Source organism: Elgaria multicarinata, chromosome 2, assembly GCF_023053635.1.
Source record: "Elgaria multicarinata webbii isolate HBS135686 ecotype San Diego chromosome 2, rElgMul1.1.pri, whole genome shotgun sequence".
Lineage (NCBI taxonomy): Eukaryota > Metazoa > Chordata > Lepidosauria > Squamata > Anguidae > Elgaria > Elgaria multicarinata.
In genome coordinates this window covers 128,466,932-128,492,677 of record NC_086172.1, presented here as the reverse complement: position 1 = coordinate 128,492,677, position 25,746 = coordinate 128,466,932, and the positions used below count along the sequence as shown (strand labels likewise).

Below are 25,746 nucleotides of genomic sequence, written 5' to 3'. Positions count from 1 at the left end.
CTCAGCAGCCGATGGGTCTGGAGGCTGCTAGGAGTCCACATAGGACCACTCCCTTAGTACCTGAGAAAGTACCTATGTTGAATTTTTTTAAAGATGCAGAATTATTTATATTTGATTAAAGACAGATTATTCATTGACTAAAATTCCTTACCATGCATGAGACATCTTGGTAGCAGTTATACTTTGAAATTTATAGCAAAGATCATTTAACTTCAATTAAGTTTATTTCTATAACTAGTTGAAACAGTGTTAATTTTATTTGTTTTATTGCTTGCTAGAGTGAATAACCAAGTTAGACCACCATGCACCATAATAGGTAGATTAGGGAGGGGGGCGGGTTTTCAAGAGTAAAAGCCTCAGTTCAACAAACACTGAGTTCACTTCCAGTGTGATCTTAAATGAGCTGGAGCTGCGCACCAGAAGCCTCTCAAAATTCTCCTCCCTATTTGTGTGTGGAGAAATTGGGGGGACAATTTCACCGGATTTCTCCAGAGGGAAGAGAAATTCTCGAACAATTTCTCACAGGTAGGCATCACCATTGGTGAGGGTTGTAGAACAGCTTCTTTCTTTTTTTCCCCAAGGGTTTTTTTTTTTCATTGCCACTGCAAAAGACCCTTTTCTAGGCTCTTCCAAATGTTACATTTCTCAGGGGTGATTGTCGATACTCAGGGGTGATTGTGGTTAATGCAGGTGCTGGCAACACTGCTCCTTCCCTGAAAGCCCTGTAGCAGGTGTGAGGTGGGGTGCAGGAAATGTTGCATCCAGCTCCAGGGAAAGGGTGAAACGAACGCTGTGCCAGAATCTGTCCTCCAATTTCCTGAAAGTTTTCTTCCCCCATGAAAGAAGCTTCCACTTTTCTGCTTATTTTTAAGGCATTTTATAATTTATTTTGAACATGTGTGTGGTGGTGTTTTTACCTTACCTCTTCACTGTGAGGTGGCCGAGGGTGCTGTGTGTGTGTGTTTTCTTTCTATTTGACATCTCACCATTGCTCTGCAATCTCTCAGGCTGCCTGTACTTCCTGATCTGAAAAAGCCCTATGGGAGGAATAAATTCATTATGTCTTCCCCTGGGCAGGAAGTGTTGGAAGCCAAGGAAGCTACAGGCTATCAGAGAGATGATTATACAATGAAAGACAGGACAACCATGCACACTTCTCAGTCATCTCATAAGCACAAGAACCCTGAACCAAACCCATAAAAAATTCTCCAAAAATTCTTCTCCTTTGAATTTCTTTTTGAAAGCAATTTCTTTTCTATCAGATTGAATGAGAATGGTCAAAATTTTCATGGGAGAAATTTTCGTCACATAACTAAAATTAACCCTTGCCATGTTAAGATTGGTTGGTCAGCCACTTCACCCCAGCAGGGAATGATGGATCTTATTGGTTCCAGACTAGGATGGACCCACCCATCCAGCAAGGTATTAAATCCATTCTGGGATTGGTTGGAGTACGAAAAAGAGCTGCACCATTCTGTTGACTTGGCACACTTACATGCATATTCTTTCAGGCCAGGAGTATAGTGTAGTGTAAGGTGTTAGCATTGACTCTGGTCCCTTGTTCCTGTCAGTCCACCCACAGAGCAGCCTCTTGACTACTAAGTGAATGTTAATGGTAGCGTTTCCATTGCGGTAAACATTATTTTCAAAGCAATGTTTTATTTGCCTTCAAAAATAATATTTTTGAAACAACATATGGGAGACTAATTTTGTTTTATGTGTCTGGTTTTGTTTTTACAGTTTTTTCCTGAAGAGGGATCCCTCTCAATTATCTACCTCAGCACACAGCTATGAATGCTCTAAAGTCAATCCACCAAGAAAATCATTGTGTATAGAATATCTTCCCAGAGCAGTTAAAGAACTTGCAAGAAGAGAAAACAGTCATGATGAGAAAGATGGCTCCTTCCCAACTCAGAGACAGTTAATAAAAATTCAGAAGTCATTATATTTGGGAAATAAAAGAATAGTGGGAAATAATACAGAAGTCGTTTCTCATATCTGTAAAGATAACCTAAAGATGGAGAAATCAGATAACAGACCAAGGCAACCCAGATCTAAAGCCCAGATCGCTAAGGCTTCTTCTCCTGACCGTTGTAAGAGAAAGTGTGAACCTGAAAAAACAAAGCAAGTGGATAAAGCAAAACTACAAGGAGACTCAAATCAGTTCACAGGGAAGCACTTAGAAAAGAATGAAGCCCAGGAAGCTGTTAGAAAGATTAGAACAGATAAAAGAAAAAAGCACCAAAGTTCACTTCCAGGAAATCCTAGTAAGGAACTGAAAAATCCATCAGTATGTGGTAAACCTTCAATACAACATGTAAGCCAATCAGCAAAGAATGTGAAAAGAGATCCAAAGGGCAAACCAACAACGGAACAACATGAACTCCTGAAGGGAGCAACTTCAGCAAGGAGCCTTAACAATTTAAGTAGCCACACACCACTCTGTCATGGTGACAAAAGATGGCACAGTGCTGAGGTGTTGAGTGTTGGAATCTCAAAAGTAGCCCCTGATCCACTGAGGAGCTGGCAAGAAGATGAAGACATTGAGTTTTCTGATACAGATAGTACTTACTCTGTGGATTCTCTTTCATGTGCTAATCCAAAAGTCCTGACAGAGCAACTGACAGAGCAACTGAATCATGAGGAGTCAGCTGGACTAGACACTGCTGACCTGGAAGGTTCTGAAAGTGATGACAGCCAGATGTCCCAAGATTCTCTTAAGGAAAAGGTATACAAAACTGAATGCAAAGATATAAAACATTTTCCTGAGGCACATCAAGAACCTGTTGCATTTTGCGAAGACCATAACTATCAGCCCCTCTCATTGTTAGCAAACACATCTGTATCAAGCAGTAATCTGGCTATGAATGAGAGAAGCTTTTCTCTTGATAGTCTAGGTGATGCTGATGAAGTGTCAGGAGAAGATCTTGCAGAGGAATCCAAACTAGAGACATTTGATGAAGTGCCTGCAGAGGTTTTTTGGAAATTGCAAAATCTAAGGTCGGAATCTATAAAGAGCAACAAGCAACATAATCCAGAGATTTGTAATAAAACTGTAAGATGTGATGACGTGAATCTGAACACTAGTTCTTTTTATCTGGATGCCAGTATACAGTCTAGTTCTAGTGCCATTTGTGATCAATCAGTAAAAGATATAGAATTTAGCTTTTCAGGGCAACAAGGCTCTATAGATCAAAGATCACACACTGCAGGTGAAAATCTTCCAATTTCATCAGATGCTTGGTTGTCCTATGACTTGAAAAATGGTAAGAGCAGCCCCATAATAGCAATGCCTTCTTCCCAAGATCACTCAGAGTTTCGGGTTGCTCAGCTGCACCCTGTTAACAAGTCAAATTGCTGGTTGAAGAAAGATGACCTAAGGCAGTCAGCTGCTGAATTATCATTTGTCTCCTGTTACAAAACACCTCATCGGATTTCTCATGAGCCAAACAAAATTGAAATGCTACTTTCCTCTGCAGCACCATCAGTACCTTTACCAGAAACAAGGAAACAATCTGAGACTGAAGCTCCAGGACCCACATCACCATTTCCTCTTTCTACATTTCCTACAAAACATGGTTACTGTGAGGTTGCCTCTCCACATAAGTCTAATTGCCCACAGCCTGATAACTTGTCTGAAGGAGGATCCACTGATGAATGGAGGCAAACATCTGGATGTTTGAAAGAAGCTTCAGGGACAGATAGCATATCTCAAGCGCCAGAGAAACAATGTTTTTCTACTTCTTCAATTTATCCTGAGATTTCCAAGGATCTAGATTTAAAAAATAATTCATTAAGTTCTGTACCAAGTACTTTACAGAAAGCAGCAATTTATGTAAATACTAATTTTGAAGAATGCCTTTTTAGAACTATTGAAAAAGAAGACATCGACTATGACTCTGATAGCAGCTTAAGGGACTCAAAAGCAGTTGAGTTAAACCCTATAGATAAACCCATCTGTACATTACCGAATGAATCTCCTGATTTGACTTCGATGTGTACAACAGAAGAAAAATACCAAGGCCAAGAGCATTTATTTTCAAAAGAGGGAACAACTTTATTTAGTGATGAAAGTTTCTATCTTTGTGACACATTAAGCAAGTGTGCAAATTCTGTTACTAATGTTGGGGAAGAGGAATACTCTGCTGATAAGATGTATTTACTAAGTTATGATAAAAATAACTTCGACCTGATGCAGAAAACAAGGTACCAACAGGTCTCTGCAGAGGAAATTGGTATAAAAAATGAATTGCATCAAGCCAAGACAATGTCGTTTCACCACAGCGATCAATTTGCTTTACCAGTACAGACCTCTGAAAGTGAGAGGGTCAGTATGCAAGAAAACAGAGATGTCTTAACAGAGTCTGCTTTAGAGGTTCCTTCATTTAGAGAGGTGGAAGAAGATCAAGATGAAGAATGGAGTTCAGAAAATAATTTTGAATTTAAAACTAATGCGTTAATGAAAGATTCCCATTCAAGTTTAAAACAGGACTATTCTGGAAATAGCTTGAGCCAAAAGGTTTTGTTAACTTTTGATGCTGACAACATGGTGGGGAAGAGCAGTGAAGGGAGAAATTATAACATGGTTGCTTTTTCCAGCCAGGAAACGCCTTCACCCACTTGTATGGATTTGGTGACTGACAAATCAGTTTATTCTAATATGGACTTAAATGAGGAAAAAACTGAACTTCTAATAGATTCTGGTGCAACCAGATCTTACTATATGGGAAATCATTTAAATCATTCTGGCTCTGTCAGCAACACTGATCAGAAACATACAGCCCATAAGGAGGTTGATCATTCTCTTACATTCGACTCCACTGTTCACTCTGGCAAAACCAAAGCTCAGCACATACCTGCATCAAGAGAGGAGAAAGAAGCTCCAATTTTGCACATGTTCTTCAATGAAAATGATTTCTCAGGAATGGAATTGCATTCTGATCAAGCCAGAAATTACATTGAAAAGTACTCTGGAAAATTGTTCAAAAGTGATGGCGTTGTATCAGTCACAACATCCGAAGAACAGAATCTGAAAATGAAAAAAGTATCTGAATATCTAAAAGAGAGAGTTGTTACTGGAGCCCTAACTATTTCTGAAGAAAATAAGAGTGAGCATAACAGTAAGACAATAAACTCTGAAGAACTCACTAAATTGATAAATAGTGTCGATAAGTTGGAAAGTGACATTTCAGAAATGAAATATAGTCAGAGTATAAGTTTGCAGAATTACCTTAGAGTTGAATCCCAGAGTGAAACTGCAGAAAGCAAGAGGAACTCTGAAAGCTATAGTTTCATTCACAAAGCTAGGCAAGATAATGAGAAATGTTACAAAAAGCTGTCTACAACAGTAATACATGAAGAAATAGATAAAGAGAAGGCTCAGTTGATTGATGGTAACAAAGAACCATGTGCATCAAAAACAATGGGGGCTGATAGCAATATTCTTACAACCAATGTTAATCACAATAAAATCCAAGGAAATGCAAAAGAAAGTGATTGTCCCACAGACATAGAAGCAAGCTCAACTATTTTAACACAACTTACAGTAGATTTCACTGACGTGTGTGAGGAACCTGTTCAAGCTGACAGAAGTATAGAAAGTATCTTCAACTCTGAATCCACAATGATTTCAATAACCACCGAGTATAGGCAAGGGAACATTTTAAACTACAGTGAAGAAGATAAAAAAGATTCTACTAACAATGAAACTTTAATAATGTACCCTAAGACTGTTCAAGGAAATAACGTTGTTGGGGACATACTTTGTTCTCTAGGAGTAGGCAAAGAACAAAGTGATACAACAGAAAATGGAGGATTACTGGATTCAAGTTTAACTGGGCTACACAGTGATGAAAATGTTGTATTGCTAAAAGAGAACTCAGCTCATGGTTTTATGAATTGTGACAGCAACAATCATAGAACAGCTCTTGATGATGCTGAAGTACCAAAAACATACTTCACTGCTTCTAAACTGGAAGAGCAAAAGGATGTACATCCATTAGCAGAAGCATGTTTTGATACCAATGAAACACATGAAGAAAAAAGATCAACAATTTTTGGGAGTCACATGGGTGTTGTGAATGAACCACTGAAAGACAATAGTAATGATGATGATTTGGATGATGGAAGACCTATAACTAGGCAGTGTGGAACTAGTGAGGGCTTAAAAAAAGTCACCAATGTTAAAAATATTAGTGCATCCAAATATCCTTCTACAAATTATTCTCATAACAGTAGTTCAGAACAAGATAACATAAAGTTTGTTGGAAACAGACCTGATGGTCATAAAGGTATGCCAGTTCATTGCATACCTAAGGAAAAAGAGGCAGTACATTTGAGCACCTCAGTACAATTGGCTAAAACAGAGGTAGTGGCCCAAAATATCAGTACACAAAGCAGGTATACTTTTAAAACAGAAAAGGAAGGGGGGAAATTGGAAGAAAATAATGAAAGTCCAGAACTGGCTGTTTTACAAAATCAGGCTGAAGTTCTACCAGAGAATAAATGTAGTTACTGGTATTCTAACAGTGGCACTCCATTAAGTGAAGTATCAAAAGAAAAGGAATGGCTATCTCACATTTTTTCAAGGAGTAATGATATTATGGATGACTCAGTATCTGTTAGCCAAACAAATCCACTAGAAAGTGCAAAGCAAGACTATGAATTAACCTCCATGGCTTTTAAAAGCTTTCCTCTTCAGAATACGCATAGTGCTTTGTCACCTGGAATAAATCCAAATGGAGAAAATAAGAAGGGTGACCCTACTAGCAATCCTGCAATGTCATTAAGTTATAGTACTGGCAGTGAAGTACTTCTCCAGTACTATGAAACACAAGTGGACAGTGACTTGCAGGATGGAATACTGTGTACCGCTAACAAAGGGGAAATAAACAATTCACTTTCTGGAGTTGTCATGAAAAATAAATATATCACATTTCCTCCTAATCAGCTGCAGCAAGACAGTGAGGTGAAGGAGGACTTAATATTCAATAAAAATTCTAATTATACTGCATCTGAGCAGAGTCCTACTGAGGATGACACACGTTCAGAATCACATATTGCAGATTGCCATAGATCACTAGCTTTTTCTCCTGCTGATAACAAAAGGTTGCTTTCTTCTGAAAGTTCAAGTCATGATATGGGTGAGTCTCATGGAGAATACAACACAAAAGAGGACAAAGAATGGTGTTTAAATTCATTAAACATATTTCAAAAAGAAAGTGCTGCATCAGACTCATTGGACTCAAAGGGAAAAGATATGTTCCCTTCCTCAGTAGTCAGAGAAAATATAGAAGAAAGAACACCATTGTTACCAGCACTTTCTTCTCAAGAGTGTTTTAGCAGCATTATCTGTCATAAAGAGTTGAATTCATTAATGCAACTTGATCAGACAAATAAATGCCTAGGTATCAGTTGCTTTGAGACGGAATACAAAACAAATACTGAAAGATTTACTGGAGAATTGGAATCCAAAACAGAAACCACTGATATTCTTGTGTGCAGAACATCCCATGATCTCTGTGTGGGGCACTCAAATGACATTGTGCCAACATCTCAGGATGAAGTGAATCTTTCAGGGCGTTCTGACCAAGCCCTATGGGAAAATACTCATTATGATGAAGACGATGCTGCAGGATACAATAAGAATTCTTACATTTCTGACTACTCCGCTAGTCACTTCAGTAGTACCGCTAAGCTTCCAAATGTTTTGTTAGAATGCCCTATAGACAAGTACAAAGCTGGTGTTCTCTATTTTGGAGAAAGCAAATATTTGGACTCAGAAATATGTGATGTTCCTGTGTCAATTATAGATGATTACACTGTACATCAACAAGATAGCAAAATCAATAATCATGCTGATAGCACCAAAAATACTCAAGAAGTGGTGGAAACGTATCAAAATAAAAAAGAAGATCAAGATTATTTCCCTGAATGTCGGTGTAACCAAGAAAATAATGTGTCTTTACAATCCGAGAACTATGCAGACAGGACAGAAATAAAAACGCAAGCAGGAAGCTCACTTACACACCAAAGTTTAAAACAAAGAAGCAGTGAGGAATCAATACTTCCACCATTATGTTCTGAAGAAGATATTTCTACTCATATTGTATTTAAAAATGCAAGTGCTCTTGAGTCCCCAAGCTCAACAGAATGCTTTGAATCTTCTGTATGTAGGCCATATGCTGATTCGCTACCAGACGCCTTTTTGACTCCCTGTTTGTCAACTGCATTTCGAGTACAAGAAAGTCAATTGTTTTGTCATCAAGCTTTTCCAGATACATCTTTTCCAGATATTCCTTGCTCATCTTCAACCTCTCTTAGCTTCAACATGAGTCATAGTGAAACTGAAAGACATGCTGCTACATCAAGCAGCCCAACACTTGCCACCAGTCAGATACAGGAAAGTCAGTGTGACAATTCTAAGATACTTGAACAGCAGTTGATTGCTTCAGAAACAACTTCTCTTTCTCTTGCAAAAGAAAGTAGAGATCTCCCACAATCTGATACTGAAACTAGCTCTCAAAGAAACACAATTTTAGATTGCAGTGGAATGCATAAATTTAAAGCTGAAAAATTCTTCCATGAAGCAGCTGTTTGTCAAGAACCTAGGGATAAAGCAGGTGGTTTAGAAGACATCAGAAAAACTTCGCATCATACTTTAAATTCAAGTCTTGATTTGCAAGGAGATGAAAATACACCACATTTAAAAAGGAGGGTTGATATAGTAAATATCCCTGCCGCAAACACACGTAATCATATAATTGCATGTAAGGTGATGAAGAATGAGAGAGAATTCTTCACATCTAAACAGCTAAATGTTTCAGTAATAAATGATAGCATGTCTTCCAAGTATTTTTCAGGAAACCGCTGTTTGACTTTGCAAGAAGAACCTGCACCAGAAATACCTTTGAATGAAAATATACGTTTTACTTCACAGAATGCAAGCAAAAGCAAAGAAGATGGACAACGGCCAGGTTTACAGTGTCATAGTTTATCAGCCCCAGCTATTGCTGCAATGTGTAATTTTGAATGTGCTTCAGAAACTTCTAAGGTAGACCTTTCTGTGCATCCTGCCTCTAAGTCATTACAAGAGTTAAATATGAGCGTTGAGCCTCCATCCCCAACTGAAGATGACATGCACAGAATAGAAAGCTTATCAAAATTAAAGACAGACAATGTTGTACCAACTAAATATAAACCAAGATTTCAAAAGAAATCTATTCAAGCCCAGAGGTCTAATCATTGTGATAAAAGAAACTGTAGAGAGCGAGCACAGGGCAGTCACTCTTCAGATCCCTCCCCTGTTCACTATCCAATAGCTGTTGCCCACACTACTGACAGTCCTGTGGATACAGAAATAGGGAAGTGCTCAAATAATGTTACTTCAGTACATGGATACAGCATGGGCAAAAGTGAAGAACTAAGATATCAAATAGAGCCAACAGATGGACTAGTTCAAGACAATAAAGATGCAATGCATTTTCGTTCAAGTGATATCAACCCTTATATTCACCCATGGCAGCAAGATGAACGCTGCAAGATTGGATGGAAACAATATGTTTTTGGAAGTGCAAGTGATGTTTCTAGTAACCCACCTCCACTAAATTTGGATAATCAGACAGTTTTGAGGTGTTCTAGTGTGGATAATGGCTTGAACTCTCAAAATTCTCCTTTCCATTCTCACCTAAGTTCTTACGCTAATGCAAGAATGTTGTCTAGTACAATAAGTAGCACAGAAGATCTTCAAGGATGGGATGTTGCAAGAGAAGGCTTTGAATCTATACCTTCAGATGAAAGTGGTAAGCATTATAACACAGTTTCTCATGATGAACTTGAAACTACACCAGAAAACTGCATTTCAAGTTGTGAAAAAGTTCTTCCAGGCGTGAAATGCTCTCAGCAGTCTGGAAATACTTCCATGCAAGTTGATGAAATAGTTCTACTTTACCCTTCTGAATCAAATATAGCCTCCAATAAACCACAGAGGGTACTTACTTGTGAACGGGAAACACAGACAGAGGCTCCAGCAAGGCATAAAAGACAGAAGAGGCACCGTAGAAGTTACACAGATGTAGCTGAAAGAAAACCTGAACCAAGCAGTTCATTCCAACAACCTTCCTCTTGGTCAAGTGTGCAGAATCTTTCTGTGCACCTATCGCAGCTGCTTCACAACACTTCCGAATTGCTAGGAAATTTGTCTTTATCAACTGTTAAAGATAATGAACAATGTGACCATAAAGCAATTGAAGAAAGCATAAAAGCCACCATGTCTGACAGCTGTACTCAGACAACAGAAGACATAGGCATCCAGACTGATATTTTAGGATACCCTCAGAGTAAGATCAAGGAAAACCAAATCAGCACTAATGTGGAAAGTGGATTGATGAAATCTCAGGAAGTAAATGTTATTGTAAAGCTTGTACATTCAGATACTGTAGCTCTCACGAAGGAGGAAATGTCAGAAAGCAAGGGACAGATACCTCAGAGCATGCCTGACAGAAGCCATGATGCGGATACTCAAGAAGATTCGTATATGCCTCAGCCTACCTTAAATAAAAACTCCAGTTCTTCATCGGAACTGCCAAAAATGCCATCAAATGTTCTGCCTGATCTGGCTTGTGGTACTCCCAAAGTTTCTCCTCTTACATCATCTTCATTTGGGTCTAGACACGAGTCTTTAACCACTGTATTTAGTAGTCCTGCCTCTAGCATCTCTCTGTTTCCAACATGCTACTCTCAAGATAAGAATCCTATTGGTAAAACTAGCATGCCAGAAACCAGGGAACTATACTGTAAAAATAGCTTGCTCGTTGACCGAGCCTCTTCCCCAATTTTGACACTAAGTGCCAGTCCAGTCAGCCAACAGCCTACACCAGACAAGTCTACTTGTTCTTTCAAAGGATCGGTTGGGCAACAGAAAGGTACTGCAAATTCAGCCACCAGTTTTAGAGGAAAAGGATCAGATCTACAGTATGACTTAGCTTCTTGGGAGCCACGTGTAGACAGTTCTTCACAAACTGAGGTGGACAGTGAATCTACCACATCTAGAGAGAGCAAGGAAATGTGCAAAATGTATGGAAATTGCTTGGACAAGAACACGACCAAAGAGCCTTCAGGAATAGGTGCTCCAAAACAAAAGCGCAAATTTACTATTGACACACATACTGCAATTCACACCAAAAGACTCTATCATTCAAGCAGCACTTTGGAACTTTCTAGCCATGGGGAATATTTAGTTGATGATCACAGAGACACTATTCCAATGGAACGTTCATTTCGTCAGATACGAGCTACAAGGAGGGCAAGAAATTTCTCAGGAGGAATCAAATATGAAAGCCCTATTAGAAATTCTGAATGCTCACCAACTAAAAAGGCTTTTCAAAAATCTTTAAATGAAAAACATACATCTTCATTTTTAAGATCTGATGAGACCCCACAATGTGTGCTTGATTCTTTTTCTCCACAATACCATCAGACGTGGAGAAATCAAAAGTTCTGCCCGTTTCCAATGTCTGAAATGAGTGATATGCAAGATAACGATGCTGCTGATGCTGATGCTGATACAGGATCTGATACTGAAAGTGAATGTAATACTGAGATTCTACTAAATGAAAATACCTCCTTAGTAAAGACTCACAGACTTCGAAGCTATAGTCTTCGTGACCTGCCCCTGCACAATAAATTCAGCAATTGGTGTGGTGTAAAAGGAGGTCCTCACTCTTCTTTAGCTAGCCTGACTCGAAGTGCTAGTGATATCCATAGTCAGGCAGAAAGGAAGACAGTTAACACAAGAGCAACTGAAATAGATGAAAGATCCCTGCTCAGTGAAAAGAGAGCCAGAGAAATTGAGAGGCTGCAGAGAGAGCGTGCCCAAATTATGTCTGGCATACATTTAGATAAGAATCAGCATCCTCTTACTGTAGAACTCACTGAAGCAAAGCTAACTTATGGCATTGGGGAAACGGATGCCCAGCTGAGGATTCTTCAGAGTGGAGTAGGCGAGGATTTGACATTGGTGCCCATAAAGCAGCAACTCTATGAAAGGTGAATTACTTTACTTTGGTTTTTATTGAAGAGTTTGTTATAAGCAGAAAGGGTTTTCAAGAAACAACCATAGAAATTTATTGTTGAATAGCAACTACAAAATCTGTTAGATGTATTTAACTTTCAGAGCAGAACTAGATATTATGAAAACACCCAGCTGCTGCTGACAACACCATCCCTATGTCAAGTTCTCCTGCTCTGTAATTGGTAATACAACTTGCCCTGAGTCCTGATATAATGGTGCTGTGCATTTCCCCAGTAGCATTCAATGATGCAAAGATTGGGGGAACATATAGCATAATGACATCAGGACCCAGGTAAGTTGTGCTAGGTGTTCTAGAGCAGTAGAGGAATATTAAAGGATTAAAAGTGGGAAATCAGGACTTAATGATCAGTTTATATACTGATGATGTGATGTTATCACTACAGGATCCTAAAGAATCATTGTTATCACAAATAACAGATCAGTACAGTCAAGTTTCTGGATATAAATTAAATTAAAGACAGAACTGATGGGAATAAGTGTTCAAGAACAGGAAAGAGAAGAAATAGCCCAACAATATAAGTTAAAATGCCCAAGTAATCCTATCCATTTTGGGGGTATTTCTTTATTTGTTTTGTCAAATTTGAAGGAAATAAATTATTTCACACTATGGGGGAATAAAAAAGGGACATTAACAGATGGAATAACTTGACCTTTTCTTGGTTCGGTTTGGTTGCCCTGATTAAAATGACAGTATTACTTAAACACTATTGTTTATTCTATACAATGTTCCAATTAAGATAAACAATAACAAAAAACTAGTTCTGGCAAAAAAATAATAATTACAAGATTTTATATGGGGTAATAAGGAACCCAGAACAGCTTTAATAATATTTCAAAGATCAAGATCTCAAGTTGGAATATTGTGCCTGAATATTGCAAAATTACTACCAAGTGATAGATTAAAAGAGATAATAATAAGATAGAATACAGTAAACACTCATCCTTGTTATATGATAGAACAAAATAGTTGTAAAGTTCCCCTCTTCCATTTGCCATGGGTGTATAAAGGAAACTTTTAGTAAAATAATGATATAGTTTTACTTTTAAAAAAAAGCTATATTTGGGGCACAATGCAAGTATGGGACACTGTAAAAATATTTACAAATACATTCCCCTTAACCTTCATATATAACAAAATATTTTCAGTTGCTGGTAAAGTTAACACTATGGGTAAAATACGGTATTACAGCCTGCAGGGACATTCTAACACAAAGACAATGTATAGAAATAAAAATACAACTGAATCAGCCCCAGTGGTTCCAATACTGGCAAATGAAGAACTACATAAATATTCAGTCTAGGACAGATACTTTAAGAATGGAGTTATCTAAATTTGAATAATTGTGGAGTGAAAAAGTTTTAAACGTTTATTGACAAGAATGTATACTTTACTGTTATATCAAGATTTAAATAAGGGAGAATTCTTTAAACCTGTTCGGAGTCAGTAATAGCAAGAATTAATGAAGAAGAATGGAGAATAGTTTTCATGAGAGGAACTCAAACTGTCAGTTTAAAATACAATTATTATAAATTGAGTTATTGCTTGTATCTGACACCTCATAGATTAATTAAAATATAGAGAAAGGATAACTGTGTATGTTGGAAATGTGGGGTGCACTCAGCTAATTATGTGCATATGTGGTGGATGTGTCCAAAAATTCAAAAATGTTGGAAATAAGTTAAGAGGAAAGTTAATAGGATAACAGGATATAACTTTCAATCTGAGGTCCCAAAAATTCATCAGCCAATTATATCTATTTTGTTAACAGCAGCAAAAATTATTATTGCCAAGAACTGGAAAAATACAAAACCAATTACATGTAAAGAATGGTTTATTGCACAGTTATTGAAAATCAGTGGCATAGTTAGGATGAGAGATGGCAGATATAAGACACACACACCCCAAAAAATTTTTTATGGAGGAATGGAAAGTTTTTATTGAGTACTAGAAAAATAATCCTGGTATAGAAATTAATATATATTCCTTTTTTGCTACTTGTTAAAGTATTAGTGTTGGAAGATGTTTAAAATTTGATCTTATGTATTATTTAATCTGTTTAGTCTATTTGATATTTAACTCATTCTCAGGTGATTATATATGGTGTTACAAGATATTTAATCTATTTGCTACTCAACTCATTTCTAGATGTTAATATGTGGTGTTATGCTGGGTGGTATTGCTGAGTGACTAATATAATTGAATATATATTGCTTGTAGTGTATAATGCTATGTTGTATAATGTTTTATGTATTAATAAAAGTTAATTTAAAAAAGAGCAGTAAAGGAAAACTTAACACAGAGCTGCCAAGTTCAGCAATAACCCTATGTCTTATGTAATGGCTTGTTCCACCCTCAAAGAAACAAAGCTTCCTTGAGTAGTGGTAGACCATGTAATTAAGGCCACAATCCTATGCATGTTTAGACAGAAAAATTCCTACAACTCCCATCATCCCCCACCAGCCATGCTGGCTGTGGAATGACTCTCGTTCACGCACTGGTTATCTCTCGGTTGGACTACTGCAACCTTCTTCTCTCTGGCCTTCCCTCGTCTCACATCAGTCCTCTGGTCTCTGTCCACCACTCTGCCTCTAAGATCATCTTCTTGGCCCGCCGCTCTGACCATGTCACTCCACTTCTGAAATCTCTTCATTGGCTTCCAATTCACTTCAGAATCCAATATAAACTTCTCCTGTTGACCTTCAAAGCTTTTCACAGTCTAGCTCCTGCCTATCTCTCCTCTCTCATCTCACACTATTGCCCCGCTCGTGCTCTCCGCTCCTCTGATGCCATGCTTCTCGCCTGCCCAAGGACCTCCACTTCCCTTACTCGGCTTCGTCCTTTTTCTTCTGCTGCCCCTTACGCCTGGAATGCTCTTCCAGAACACTTGAGAACTACCAACTCAATCACAGCTTTTAAAACTCAGCTAAAAACTTTTCTTTTCCCTATAGCTTTTAAATATTGAGTTTATATACTGTTAGCCTCACCCTACAAGGTGCCTGTTTTCACTTCCCTGTGCCTGTTTGCATTCTCTTTCCCTCCTTACTGTTTACTACAACTTTATTAGATTGTAAGCCTATGCGGCAGGGTCTTGCTATTTACTGTGTAATCTGTACAGCACCATGTACATTGATGGTGCTATATAAATAAATAAATAAATAAATAAATAATAATAATAATAATAATAATGTCTAAACATGCATAGGATTGCACCCTAAGCCTTTCAGTCTTCGACAAGGCCAACACCTATTCAACACTGCCACTTAGCATTAGTCCTAGTAGGCAACCAAATTTCTCTCTAAAACAGAGTAAGATAGTGGCAGGAGATGTTAAATTATGCTAGTTTCTGACAAAGCATCCATAATATACTGAAGTAACAATGACTATTTTATATTGATAAAAAAATATTTAGCAGATAAAGCTGTCAATCCAAGGCACAGTTACGTGGGAGTAAGACCTGTTAGATGCAGTGTGACTTAACTTACAAATAAAGATTTTTAAGATCAGGTTGCATGACTGAAAGCAAGATTTTATCTCTAGTCTATAAGATTTCTTCCATCTCTCTTGAGCTCCAGTCCTTAAAAATTTAAATTGCACTATTTTTTGTATGAAGTATTAACCTTTTCCCTGCTCGCCACAATAGGCACAGGAAGTCAATTGAAATTTTGAGAAAGCAGAGGGAAGAGAGACTTCAGTGTTTCAGAAGGAGCCGCAGCCTCAGTCCACAAAAGCATCTGAGTCTTTTCCAGACACTGGACTCAAATCAGAGAGATCTAGACCTTCCCAGCCGACGCCGGGAATACCTACAGCGACTGAGACGAGATGTGGTGCAACATACAAGGTAGGGATTGCCAGAAATATTTGTGAGTATTTTGACTTAGTTCTAGACAAGTCAAAAGATTAGGATTTGTTTTGAAGCAATTCATCACCCTTCTCAGCCATCAAAACATAATCAGGTCTCAAGATAGGAGGTCTTAGATATAGAGAGATTTTTTTAAAAAAATATATGGTTTTTTTTTTAAATCTTGCTTGATTTTGTAGGATGTGGCCAAACTGAATTTTCCCCATGATTCTTTACTGATTTTTGCATATGAAAAAGGCATCGTCCACATAAGCTGTCACACATAAGAACATAAGAAGTGTCATGCTGGATCAGACCAAGGGTCCATCTAGTCCAGCACTCTGTTCACCCAGTGGCCAACCAACCATCGGCCAGGGATGAAAAAGCAGGACATGGTGCAACAGCACCCTCCCATCCGTGTTCCCCAGCAACTGGTGCACACAGCCTTACTGCCTTGAATACTGGAGATAGCACACTTCCATCAGGGCTAGTAGCCATTGATAGCCTTTGCTTCCAGGAATTTATCCAACTCCCTTTTAAAGCCATCCAAATTTGTGTCCATCACTACATTTGCTCCCTATTTGCTCCCCTTCTACACTGGGATAATCAAAAACATGTTCAGCTTCATCTCCTTCAGATGATTTAACCTGAACTGGATGCTTCCCAGCTCCTGTCAGCTTTCCCCCAGGATTTAGTTTAAAAGATGTTGTGCTACCTTTTTTATGTTTAGCACCAGCAGTCTGGTTCCATTTTGGCTTAAGTGCAGCCCATCCCTCTTGTCTGGCTTGTCCCAAAATGTTCCCCAGTGCCTAACAAATCTGAACCTCTCCTCTCTGCACCATCGTCTCATCCATGCATTGAGACTTCTCAGCTGTGCCTGCCTAGTTTTGGAGATTGTATTCTGATTTTAGTTTTTTTGTGAGTGCCAGAAAGCAGTTCTCATTCTATTACCATTATTAAAAGCCAGAATATCATAATGACTTGCTCATATTTTTTTAGAGTTCAAGAACCGAAAATGAAGATCCATCCTCCTTCGGAGATTGAGCTGCTGCTTCGAGATTATCAGAGGGCACGAGAGGAGACCAAAACTGAAATTGCACGAGCCAGAGACAAGCTTCGGGAAAGGGCTGAGCAAGAAAAGAGGCGAATCCGGGATCAAATACTCTCTCAACTACAGAAGGCAAGTTTTAAATTATTGCAGATAGTTTGTCAGTTGTATTAATGTAGGGCTGAATCTCTTAAGACCTGGGTAAGATGGTCTTAAGGCACATAGTACAGCAACCTTGCTTGAAACTAAGCAGATCTGGTTCTGGCCAATACTTGGATGAGAGACTTTTCGGAAAACCCAAGTATTCCACCTTACATTCCATAGAATGAAGGTAAGATATCAAAATATTACAATCAATGCATACATACATACAATTTTTACTCTTGGAATTGCTCCCTAAGATATGGCAGGAAGTGCTGAGCTGCATCATTGGGCATTTATTAGCTAAATCCCTGGGGCCCATATGTTGCAGAGATTTGGTGTGAGTCACTGCATGCTCTGCACACAGAGATTCATACATTGTATTTGGAGTCATGTATATGTCTCCAGAGGAGAAAAACATGTGGATTCTAATTGGTAGTAGAGTCTGTACATATCTTTAAATCGCTTATAAGGTTGTCAGTTAATTAGGTTTTCATGCAGGCTATAACTCCTAGGCAGGCCATTTTAAGAAGGAATTCCACAATAACAGTGGAGACAATACAACTGCTCACTTCAACATCTACACATAAATTGCAAGCTGACAAAAGAAGGTAATGCAAATTAAAATGAAACAAAACATTGAAAATAAATGTCCACATATTTATTGATAATAAATCCTCTAAAATAATCTCATTTTCTATCATTCATTACAGGAAGAAACTAAGCTGAAGACCATTGTAAGCACAAGCTCTTTATGCACAGAATCCACCCTCAGTCTATCTTCAGGGCCAACATCAGGATACAACAGTAGTAATACAGCTACTTATGCTGCTAGTATACTTGGCAAGCAGGAAGGCCAGGTAAAAACTTTCTTATATGTCGGAAAAGTATAATAAGGGAATGCTTTTATAACATAAAATCTGATGCTTAGCAATAACTCTCACCTTTTCAAGATTGAAATGACAGAGGGGTTAGATCAGTGATAGGATTTTAGGATTTGAGAGGAAGAGAGAGGTCTGTGGTGATTGTGCAAGGATTATCTGAGAGAGTGACTTTTGAGTATCATGTACGAGAGAACCTTCATTAATAGAGCCATTTAAGAGTTGTTTATTATTCAACAATTTATTATTGTAATTAACAAAGCTTCCTTCATTTATAAAATCCTATGCTTTGTTGACTTGGCTACGTAAGAGAGAGGTAATAAAGGGAGTGTTACAAGGTTATAGAGTAAATTCTGTGTGTCCTCGTAAAGAGAGGACTGAGTAAGGTTTGGGCCTGAACCTTAAAGGCCCTTAGTGACAGTGAAACGAACTGTATGTGGGAGAAGGTGGCTCCAAATTGGGGTGAGAAAGGCCTTAGAGAAAGAGAATAGTCACTGGGAGAGGGGCAGGAATGCCACAGGGAGGCATAGGATAGTTCAGATTTTGGGATCTGACATCAGAGTCAGTGCTCGGACCCATGAGTCTGAGCTCTCCACCCACTTCCAGTTGCAGCTGGTGCAGAGAGAACCATGCCGGCTGCCTCTCTGAAGTCACAAAAGCTACCTCGAAGGGAAGGTAAAGGAGGCGTTTCCATGGGCTGGGAGGGGACTGGTGTGGCCAGCTTATGCAGAATACTCTGATCTCCCTAGCCTCTTTCCTTCCCCATCCCTGATGCTTAACTAGATGGGTGAGAAAGCCCATGTTGCTGAAATGCAGAGGGGGAGGAGCGCAGAGGCAAAGATTGGCTCTGCCGCTTCTCCCACTCTGCATTTGATAACCACCTCTTCGGTAATACTTAGATGAGAAACTTATATTTGTAGTATACATGAATGCTCTCATCCCCTTATGATTGCATCCTTAGTAAGCCTAACAGCATGACTGGTGCGCCTTGTAGTCTCAAATGCATTACAAGTATATGTCCACTTGGGACATAAATATTTACGACATTTGGTACCTATAGGAAAAGAGAACATGTGGTTGCTTTGGAAGTTGAATATACAATATTCTGTTACAAAGGGGAAAGGAAAGGGACTGTCTTATAATGAAAAGCCATTAGTATGATATACACATGCCTTTTTTTATGTACTAGACTTCTGAAGACGTAGAAGACTCAAGAGAAGGTAGAAGAGGTCGCTCAGTTGTCAGAAATCATCAGCTTTATGTTCTTGAGCAACTGCAAAAGGGTTCTACTAGTGGTGAGGGTTGAATAAATCGGTTTATATATTGAGTTCCACATCAAATATGTGCAGGATGGGTCATCTATTTTAAAAAAGGAGAAAAGCAAAATATTCATATAGATTGTAAACTGTATTTCATGCACTAGCAATTTGAGTAAGAAAGCAGTGGTCAGCATAAGTGGCTTATGCTGTAAGTGAAATAAGGGCTGTTTCACATGTTCCAGGAAAATATGGGTCCCCATTTTTTCATTGACCACCTCTTCTGTATACTTAGATGAGAAATGTGTATTTCATAGAATCATAGAATAGTAGTGTTGGAAGGGGCCATCGAGTCCAACCCCCAGCTCAATGCAGGAATCCACCCTAAAGCATGTTGGTTGTCCAGCTGCCTTTTGAATGCCTCTAGGGGGGGAGAGCCCACAACCTCCCTAGGTAACTGGTTGAATTTGTGGTATACTTGAATGCTCTTATCTCTTCTTCAAATATTACAGAAAAGCTGATGGTGACATATTGTAAATATTCATGAAAGATAATATCAGTATCAAATAAAGATGGTAAGATGACATTTGTTCAGTATGTGTCTGGACTGGACTAGAGAATGCACTGCTATAGATCTTTGTAATTGTAGACTTTCCTGCCAAAGACATGGCATTTCTCTTCCCCACCCCCAGCTCAGTTCCGATTGAGTTAACAATTATGAGCATCTCTGAAGAATGCTCCTTCCTCCACCTCTTTTCAGTATTTTAATTGGCTCTTAATTCTTTGTGCATGCATTCCTTTCAAGGATGCATATGTACTCACATGTTGCTTGAGAAATGTAGTATGAGTTAGGATAAGGCTACATATTGCCTAGACAACTATGGGCAAAGATTTAACACAAAATTCCCAAGCAGTGAGGCTTCCATCCTTGCCAGTGAACAAATAAAGAAAGACACCAACCAACCAACCAGGAGACAAACACACACAAAAACCGATGGAGTGACAGACGTTTGATTCTGGCCCAATTCTGACCTCTTGTATAACACTTCCTTAGCTCAGGTAGGATCCAATTGGCCACCCACCCATTTCCCCATCAAGATTGGACTGCACATGTGTGAGAGCATTTTCAACATTGGAAATTCCTAGCTCCATGTATTACTCTGAAGCCATGGTGCTTCTCTAAACATTACATTCCAATTTTTGAAAACTCTAGTCATCCACACTTTATTGATCAAAGTAATTATTTTCTGATATAGTGTGAGCAATGACTGCTGGGTAAATGGATAAATGCCTGCGTGAAGTCATAATAGTCTCAATTTAAATTACGAGTGGAAGGTGAATTTCAGGGTAAGGGCACTCTCCTGCTCAGAATACATTGTAACATTAGAACTGGGAGTATTTTCATTCTGAACCTGTTTTGGTTTTGTTTGTTTTTAACTTCAATCACATTGATACCTCGCTCAGGCTATGTTGGTGGCAGGATAATAAGTGAACTATTAATGTGATTCAATTAAAGCTCATCATGAATGTGCAAATGTTTCATCCAATTAAAATCCAGAATTCAAGGCATGGAGTGGTATAGGCTCCTTATTTGTCTCATCTGTTTCAGAGACTTTTCCTATGACCTCTTCAAGTATGGAAAGGAGCAGTAACCTTTCACCACTTGCTTCCAGCCATAGGTACTCTCATAGCCTAATTGTTTCACCTAGCACCTTTTCATCCTCTCCTGTGAAAGGATATGAGGATCTGTCCAAACACGTCTTGGCTAATGCTGCCGCAGAGGTGAGTAAATGAGCATGGTGGTCATTCTGTTGTATATGTTGGCTGCAAAAAAGTCCTAAACATTTTCTACTTAACCTTCCATTTACCTGTTCAATAAAGCTCACATCATGTACTATTTTTTCCTACATAGTGGTAACCTCTATATAAGCGCAAGTGCCTCTCTTGTCATGATTGTGTGTTTTTGAAAGTTGCTGACTGTGTAGCTCGCATACGTCCATAATGATTTCCACATGTCTGTGCACATCTGGAGGTTTTATCCCTGAAGAATAACTGTCAACCGTGAAGTGGCCCTAAGGAAGCTGGTTGAATACAATGCTCACTGCTTAAGATCTGCAGGAAAACCCCAGGGTGCCATACTGGTTTTCATGGGAGGGGTGTTCAAAGACTTCTGTAAGAGAACAAAATGGATGTCTCTTATCTCTATAATTGTGCTTTTTTCCTGACAAATTAACTGAGATCTAAAATGTGGAGAGGCAACTGAGCACAATATTTCATACTAATTTTTAATGTAAATGAATATGTTTTTGTTTACAATAATAGTAGTTTATATATCAGTACAAGAGCTGCATTTTGCTTTGTTCAAACTTTAACCTGTTGCCAGGACAGGTTGTGGTACAGAAACAGTATTGAAACTGCTCTTCCTGACATATACGTATATGACATATGTCTGAAACTGTATCCAACACAATTTTGACCTGCTGCCTACTTATTATCCAAAGAGTGGTGGACAACATTCTTATTATGACACTAAAAAAGTATCAGCTCTGACCTCAGGGGAGCAGCAATTTCTGTTGCTCACGTAACATTCTGGTGGGAAGATGACATCCTTACTATGCAAGTCATTTAAAGACTAGCAAAAATGCAGCCCAATTCCAGCATACGTAGCATAAGAACAGCTATGCTGGATCAGACTCCAAAGGCCAATCTGGTCCATCATGCTCTTCTCCCAGTGGCCAACAAAATTGCCATGGGAAGCCTACAAGCAGGACATGAATGCAATAGCACCCTCCCATTCACGTTCCTCAGCAACTGGTATAAAGAGACATGCTTCCTCTGATAGTGGAAGCAATAGTTAGCCATCATGAATTTGTCTAATCCCCTTTTAAACCCATGCGAGTTGATTGTCATCATTACATCTTGTGGTAGTTTTAACTTGTATGGCTTTCAGAAGAGAACATTAAGAATTCCCTTATCAAGCCACTGAATTTAAACAAAAAGCTGAATTAAATGTAAAGGCTTTGTAATTTCCCTAACTATAACATTGAATTTTAATTGCTTTAAAGGTTATGGCAGTGTGCTCAAATGACTTGAAGAACCTTTATAATGGTCAGGCAACAGCTGGTTGGAAGTAAGTTTTTGCCAAATGTTCCTTCAGGTATATTGAAGGATTCTTTCATTTTATTCTTAATGAAAATCCACTTTCCTGTTGTCTTTCTCAATTAGGTACCAATGTGTGGAGAAGGATGTACTAGTTTATTATAAAGCCTTCTCATCATCTGCAACTAAGCATGGGTTCTTGGGAGCAGGAGTGATCAACAGGCCTCTTTCCACTGTATTGTGTATACTGAAGGATCCTAGTAAGAGACATCTGTATGACAAAACGATTACCTCAGCTCAGATACATAAGAAAATAACCAGTAATATTGAGCTGGGTGAGTATATTTTAGGTTTTTACTACATAATAGAAATTTAATTGTACATCACCTTGAGGGCACCGGTGGACAGAAATGTATAAATACTTTATAGTTCATAGCTGTAATTAAGCTGAACTCTTTCCTAATATTGCTTATTTCTTCATTGGAGATTTGTTGGAACACTCAAATTAAATTATAGCAGGGACCCTATGTCAATAAAAAGCTACTCATCCAAAATTGGCACACACCACATCTTGAACTGCAAGGTTTGGGGAGTCATTTTCCCTACAATTATCATATTTAAAGTCTACTGAGCTTGCATCTGGAAGCCAGCTTAGATTATTACATGAGCAGCATTTCAAATTAAAAATAAAATCCTTGCAAAGGGTTCACCTGCAAAGGAAAGAAAGAGGAATTAGAAGCTAATACAGAGTTCATGTTAAACTAGTGTTGTGTCAAATCCCGCCCCTTATTTTTGGGAATATTTTCTGGCCTCCTGCAAGTGTAGGGGGCCCCTGTTTTTAAAGTAAAAGAATAAAAAATAGGAAGATCTTTAGCCACGACCTCACTTAAAAAGGTAAGGGGAGGTCCTGTCCTCTTCCCCAAGGAGAAAGTAACCCCAAATTTTCATCTCCCCCTCCCCTTTCACTAGTGCTTTTGTTTCCCACCCCTCCTTCCCCCATGAAATGCCCAAAATGGAAGAAGTGAAATGTTTGACACAGCAAGGCTCCACAGGCCATTCTCTCTTTCCTGCTATGTTCCACACCTGCCAAATGGTTCAACTTAGTTTTTGCTTTAGGAAAACTCCTCCACCTACAGAGCCTTTGGATTATATGATTAGGGTTGCCTGAGTGTGTGCATGATTCAACGTACTTGACTACAAATGAAATAGCACCCCACACCCAAGACCCTTTGGTAGGTGGGTGAAGGAAATCATGACAGCCTGGGGCGTCCTGTGATCTAGTAATCAATGGAACTAGACAGGAGATTCAAGGGAGGGGCCATGTTGTTAATAGGGTATGTGTTTTAAAAGAGACAAAGCTCATTCACAAAGAACAGGTAAGTTGTGTTTTCACTGCCACTTTCATATAATTGATTCTGTGTTAGGAACTGTATTTTCATTTTTCTTTCTTTCTTAGTTACATTTCTATATCGTCCAATAGCTGAAGCGCTCTAGGTGGTTCACAACAATTAAAACCTCAAAATACAAAATAAAGTACAATATAAAATTTAAAAGTGTAAAACTACAGTATAAAAGTAAAACCAGAACAAAACATAGCAATAATACAAAGACTTTAAGCATAGTAAGTAATAGAATTAAAAGACTAAAATGCCTAGGAAAATAAAAAAAGTCTTCACTTGGTACCAGAAAGAGCACAATGTAGATGCCAGGTGAACCTCTCTAAGAAGTTCATCCTATAATCAGGGTGCCAAAGCAGAAAAGGCCCTCTTCTTGGTAACAACCTGTTTCACTTACGTTGGCAGGGGCCTTTGGAGAAGCTCCTTTCATGTTACCAACTTTAGCATGTACATAATTCCATTTTAAAAAATGCATTGGTTTATGAAACAACTCTGGGCCAAGGTGTGGGAAGATATTGCTGCCGAGAATTGAGCAGCCCGTGGGAGTGCTTAATCTTTCCCTCCATCCATTGCTTTTTCTCCTAAAACCCTTCCCTCAGATCACCTCCTAAAAGCCCTTCCCTCAGTTTTCTTGGCACGTTTGCTGCATTATGGGAACAAGCAGGTGGAGGAAGGGAATTTCAGATGAAAAGCAGTGAGTGTGCAAAGGGCTAAGGACCCCATCCTGCCTGCTTCAGCTTTGCTGCCACTCATCCCACAACTTTACAGCTGTAGTTTCCCAGATGTAGATCTGACTCAAAATGTCTCTATCAACCCTCAGATTGCTGCGCTGCCTTCTGCTCAATTTAACTAAAGTATGAATGAATGCAAAAATGGTCATAATGATGTCTATTCTTTGGATTTAATTGCAGTATACGTGGTGAGTGATGTTTCTTTGTGTTACCAAAAGCAACCAAGAGACTTCTGCTGCATCTCTGTAGAAGCCAAAGAGGTAAATATTTCAGTGTTCTCAATACCCATGCAGCCAGCAGAGCACACAAAACAACAACAACACTAATTTAGTGATGCAAGTTGGGTGCTTCTTGTACAGTATTACTGCAATTATGAGCCTTTTGGTTCCCATTTTACACTTTGGACACAAACTGTTTATTTCCAGTGGCTCAAATCAGACAAATTAATCATGGCAAGCACTTCTCTTTCCCGGTAACAATAGCAGCTGACCTGTGCATTATATAATCCTATGCTGAATAGAATACAGGCTGGAAAAACAGCTTGGGGGTGGGTGGGGGGCAGGGAGAACTCTGCACTTGTTACTATTGGACTTTCCTCTGGTAACACTTTTTGGTGCTTTGTTGTATGTAGGAAAATGTGTGCATCCTAGCTATTCAATCTGTCTATGAAGAGTCAATGCCTCGTCCTTGTAAAGAAATGGTACGAGGGGAGATTTTGCCCAGCGCATGGATATTAGAACCTGATACAGAGAATGGGCAAGACATCACTAAAGTCATCTACATGATACAGGTAAGCATCCATGTAAATCTAGAAATAATAAAAGACTGAAGCATACTTGGAAAACCAGTGGATTACATGATAGAAACTCAATGGATGGACACAAAGCTATTGTACTCATGATGCATCTACTCAGAGTAGGCCCCTTCCAACTCTACTATTCTATGACCATGGCATCTATAAAAATCCCTTAGTCAAACAAAATGTTACACAAGATTCTTGGTGTTTGGATGCACACGTAGGGAAGTAGTAAGAACCCTGCTGGATCAGGCCAACGGTCTTTCTAGTCCAGCATTCTGGTTTCCACAGTATTTCCCACAGCCAAGCATATGGCTCTGGGAAGCCCTGCAAACAGCACATGAGGACAATAGACCCATACCCCTTTCTCCACTGCTGCTCCCTAGCAATGGGTATTCAGAGGCATGCTACCTCCGATCCTGGAGCTAGCATAGAGCCATCGTGACCAGTAGGTACTGATAATCATG

The 25,746-nt window shown here is 38.9% G+C and overlaps 1 protein-coding gene across 1 annotated transcript in view; it reads left to right on the top strand.

Moving 5' to 3' along the window:
• STARD9 (StAR related lipid transfer domain containing 9) overlaps positions 1-25,746 on the top strand; it is a 130,572-nt gene that overhangs the window by 103,145 nt on the left and 1,681 nt on the right. The window contains exons 23-32 of the mRNA XM_063118448.1: positions 1,741-12,045; positions 15,733-15,930; positions 16,930-17,110; positions 17,833-17,979; positions 19,190-19,295; positions 20,866-21,038; positions 22,322-22,386; positions 22,482-22,690; positions 24,664-24,743; positions 25,115-25,273. Of these exons, the coding sequence (XP_062974518.1) occupies positions 1,741-12,045; positions 15,733-15,930; positions 16,930-17,110; positions 17,833-17,979; positions 19,190-19,295; positions 20,866-21,038; positions 22,322-22,386; positions 22,482-22,690; positions 24,664-24,743; positions 25,115-25,273 (11,623 nt within the window). The remainder of the gene's footprint in view (positions 1-1,740; positions 12,046-15,732; positions 15,931-16,929; positions 17,111-17,832; positions 17,980-19,189; positions 19,296-20,865; positions 21,039-22,321; positions 22,387-22,481; positions 22,691-24,663; positions 24,744-25,114; positions 25,274-25,746) is intronic.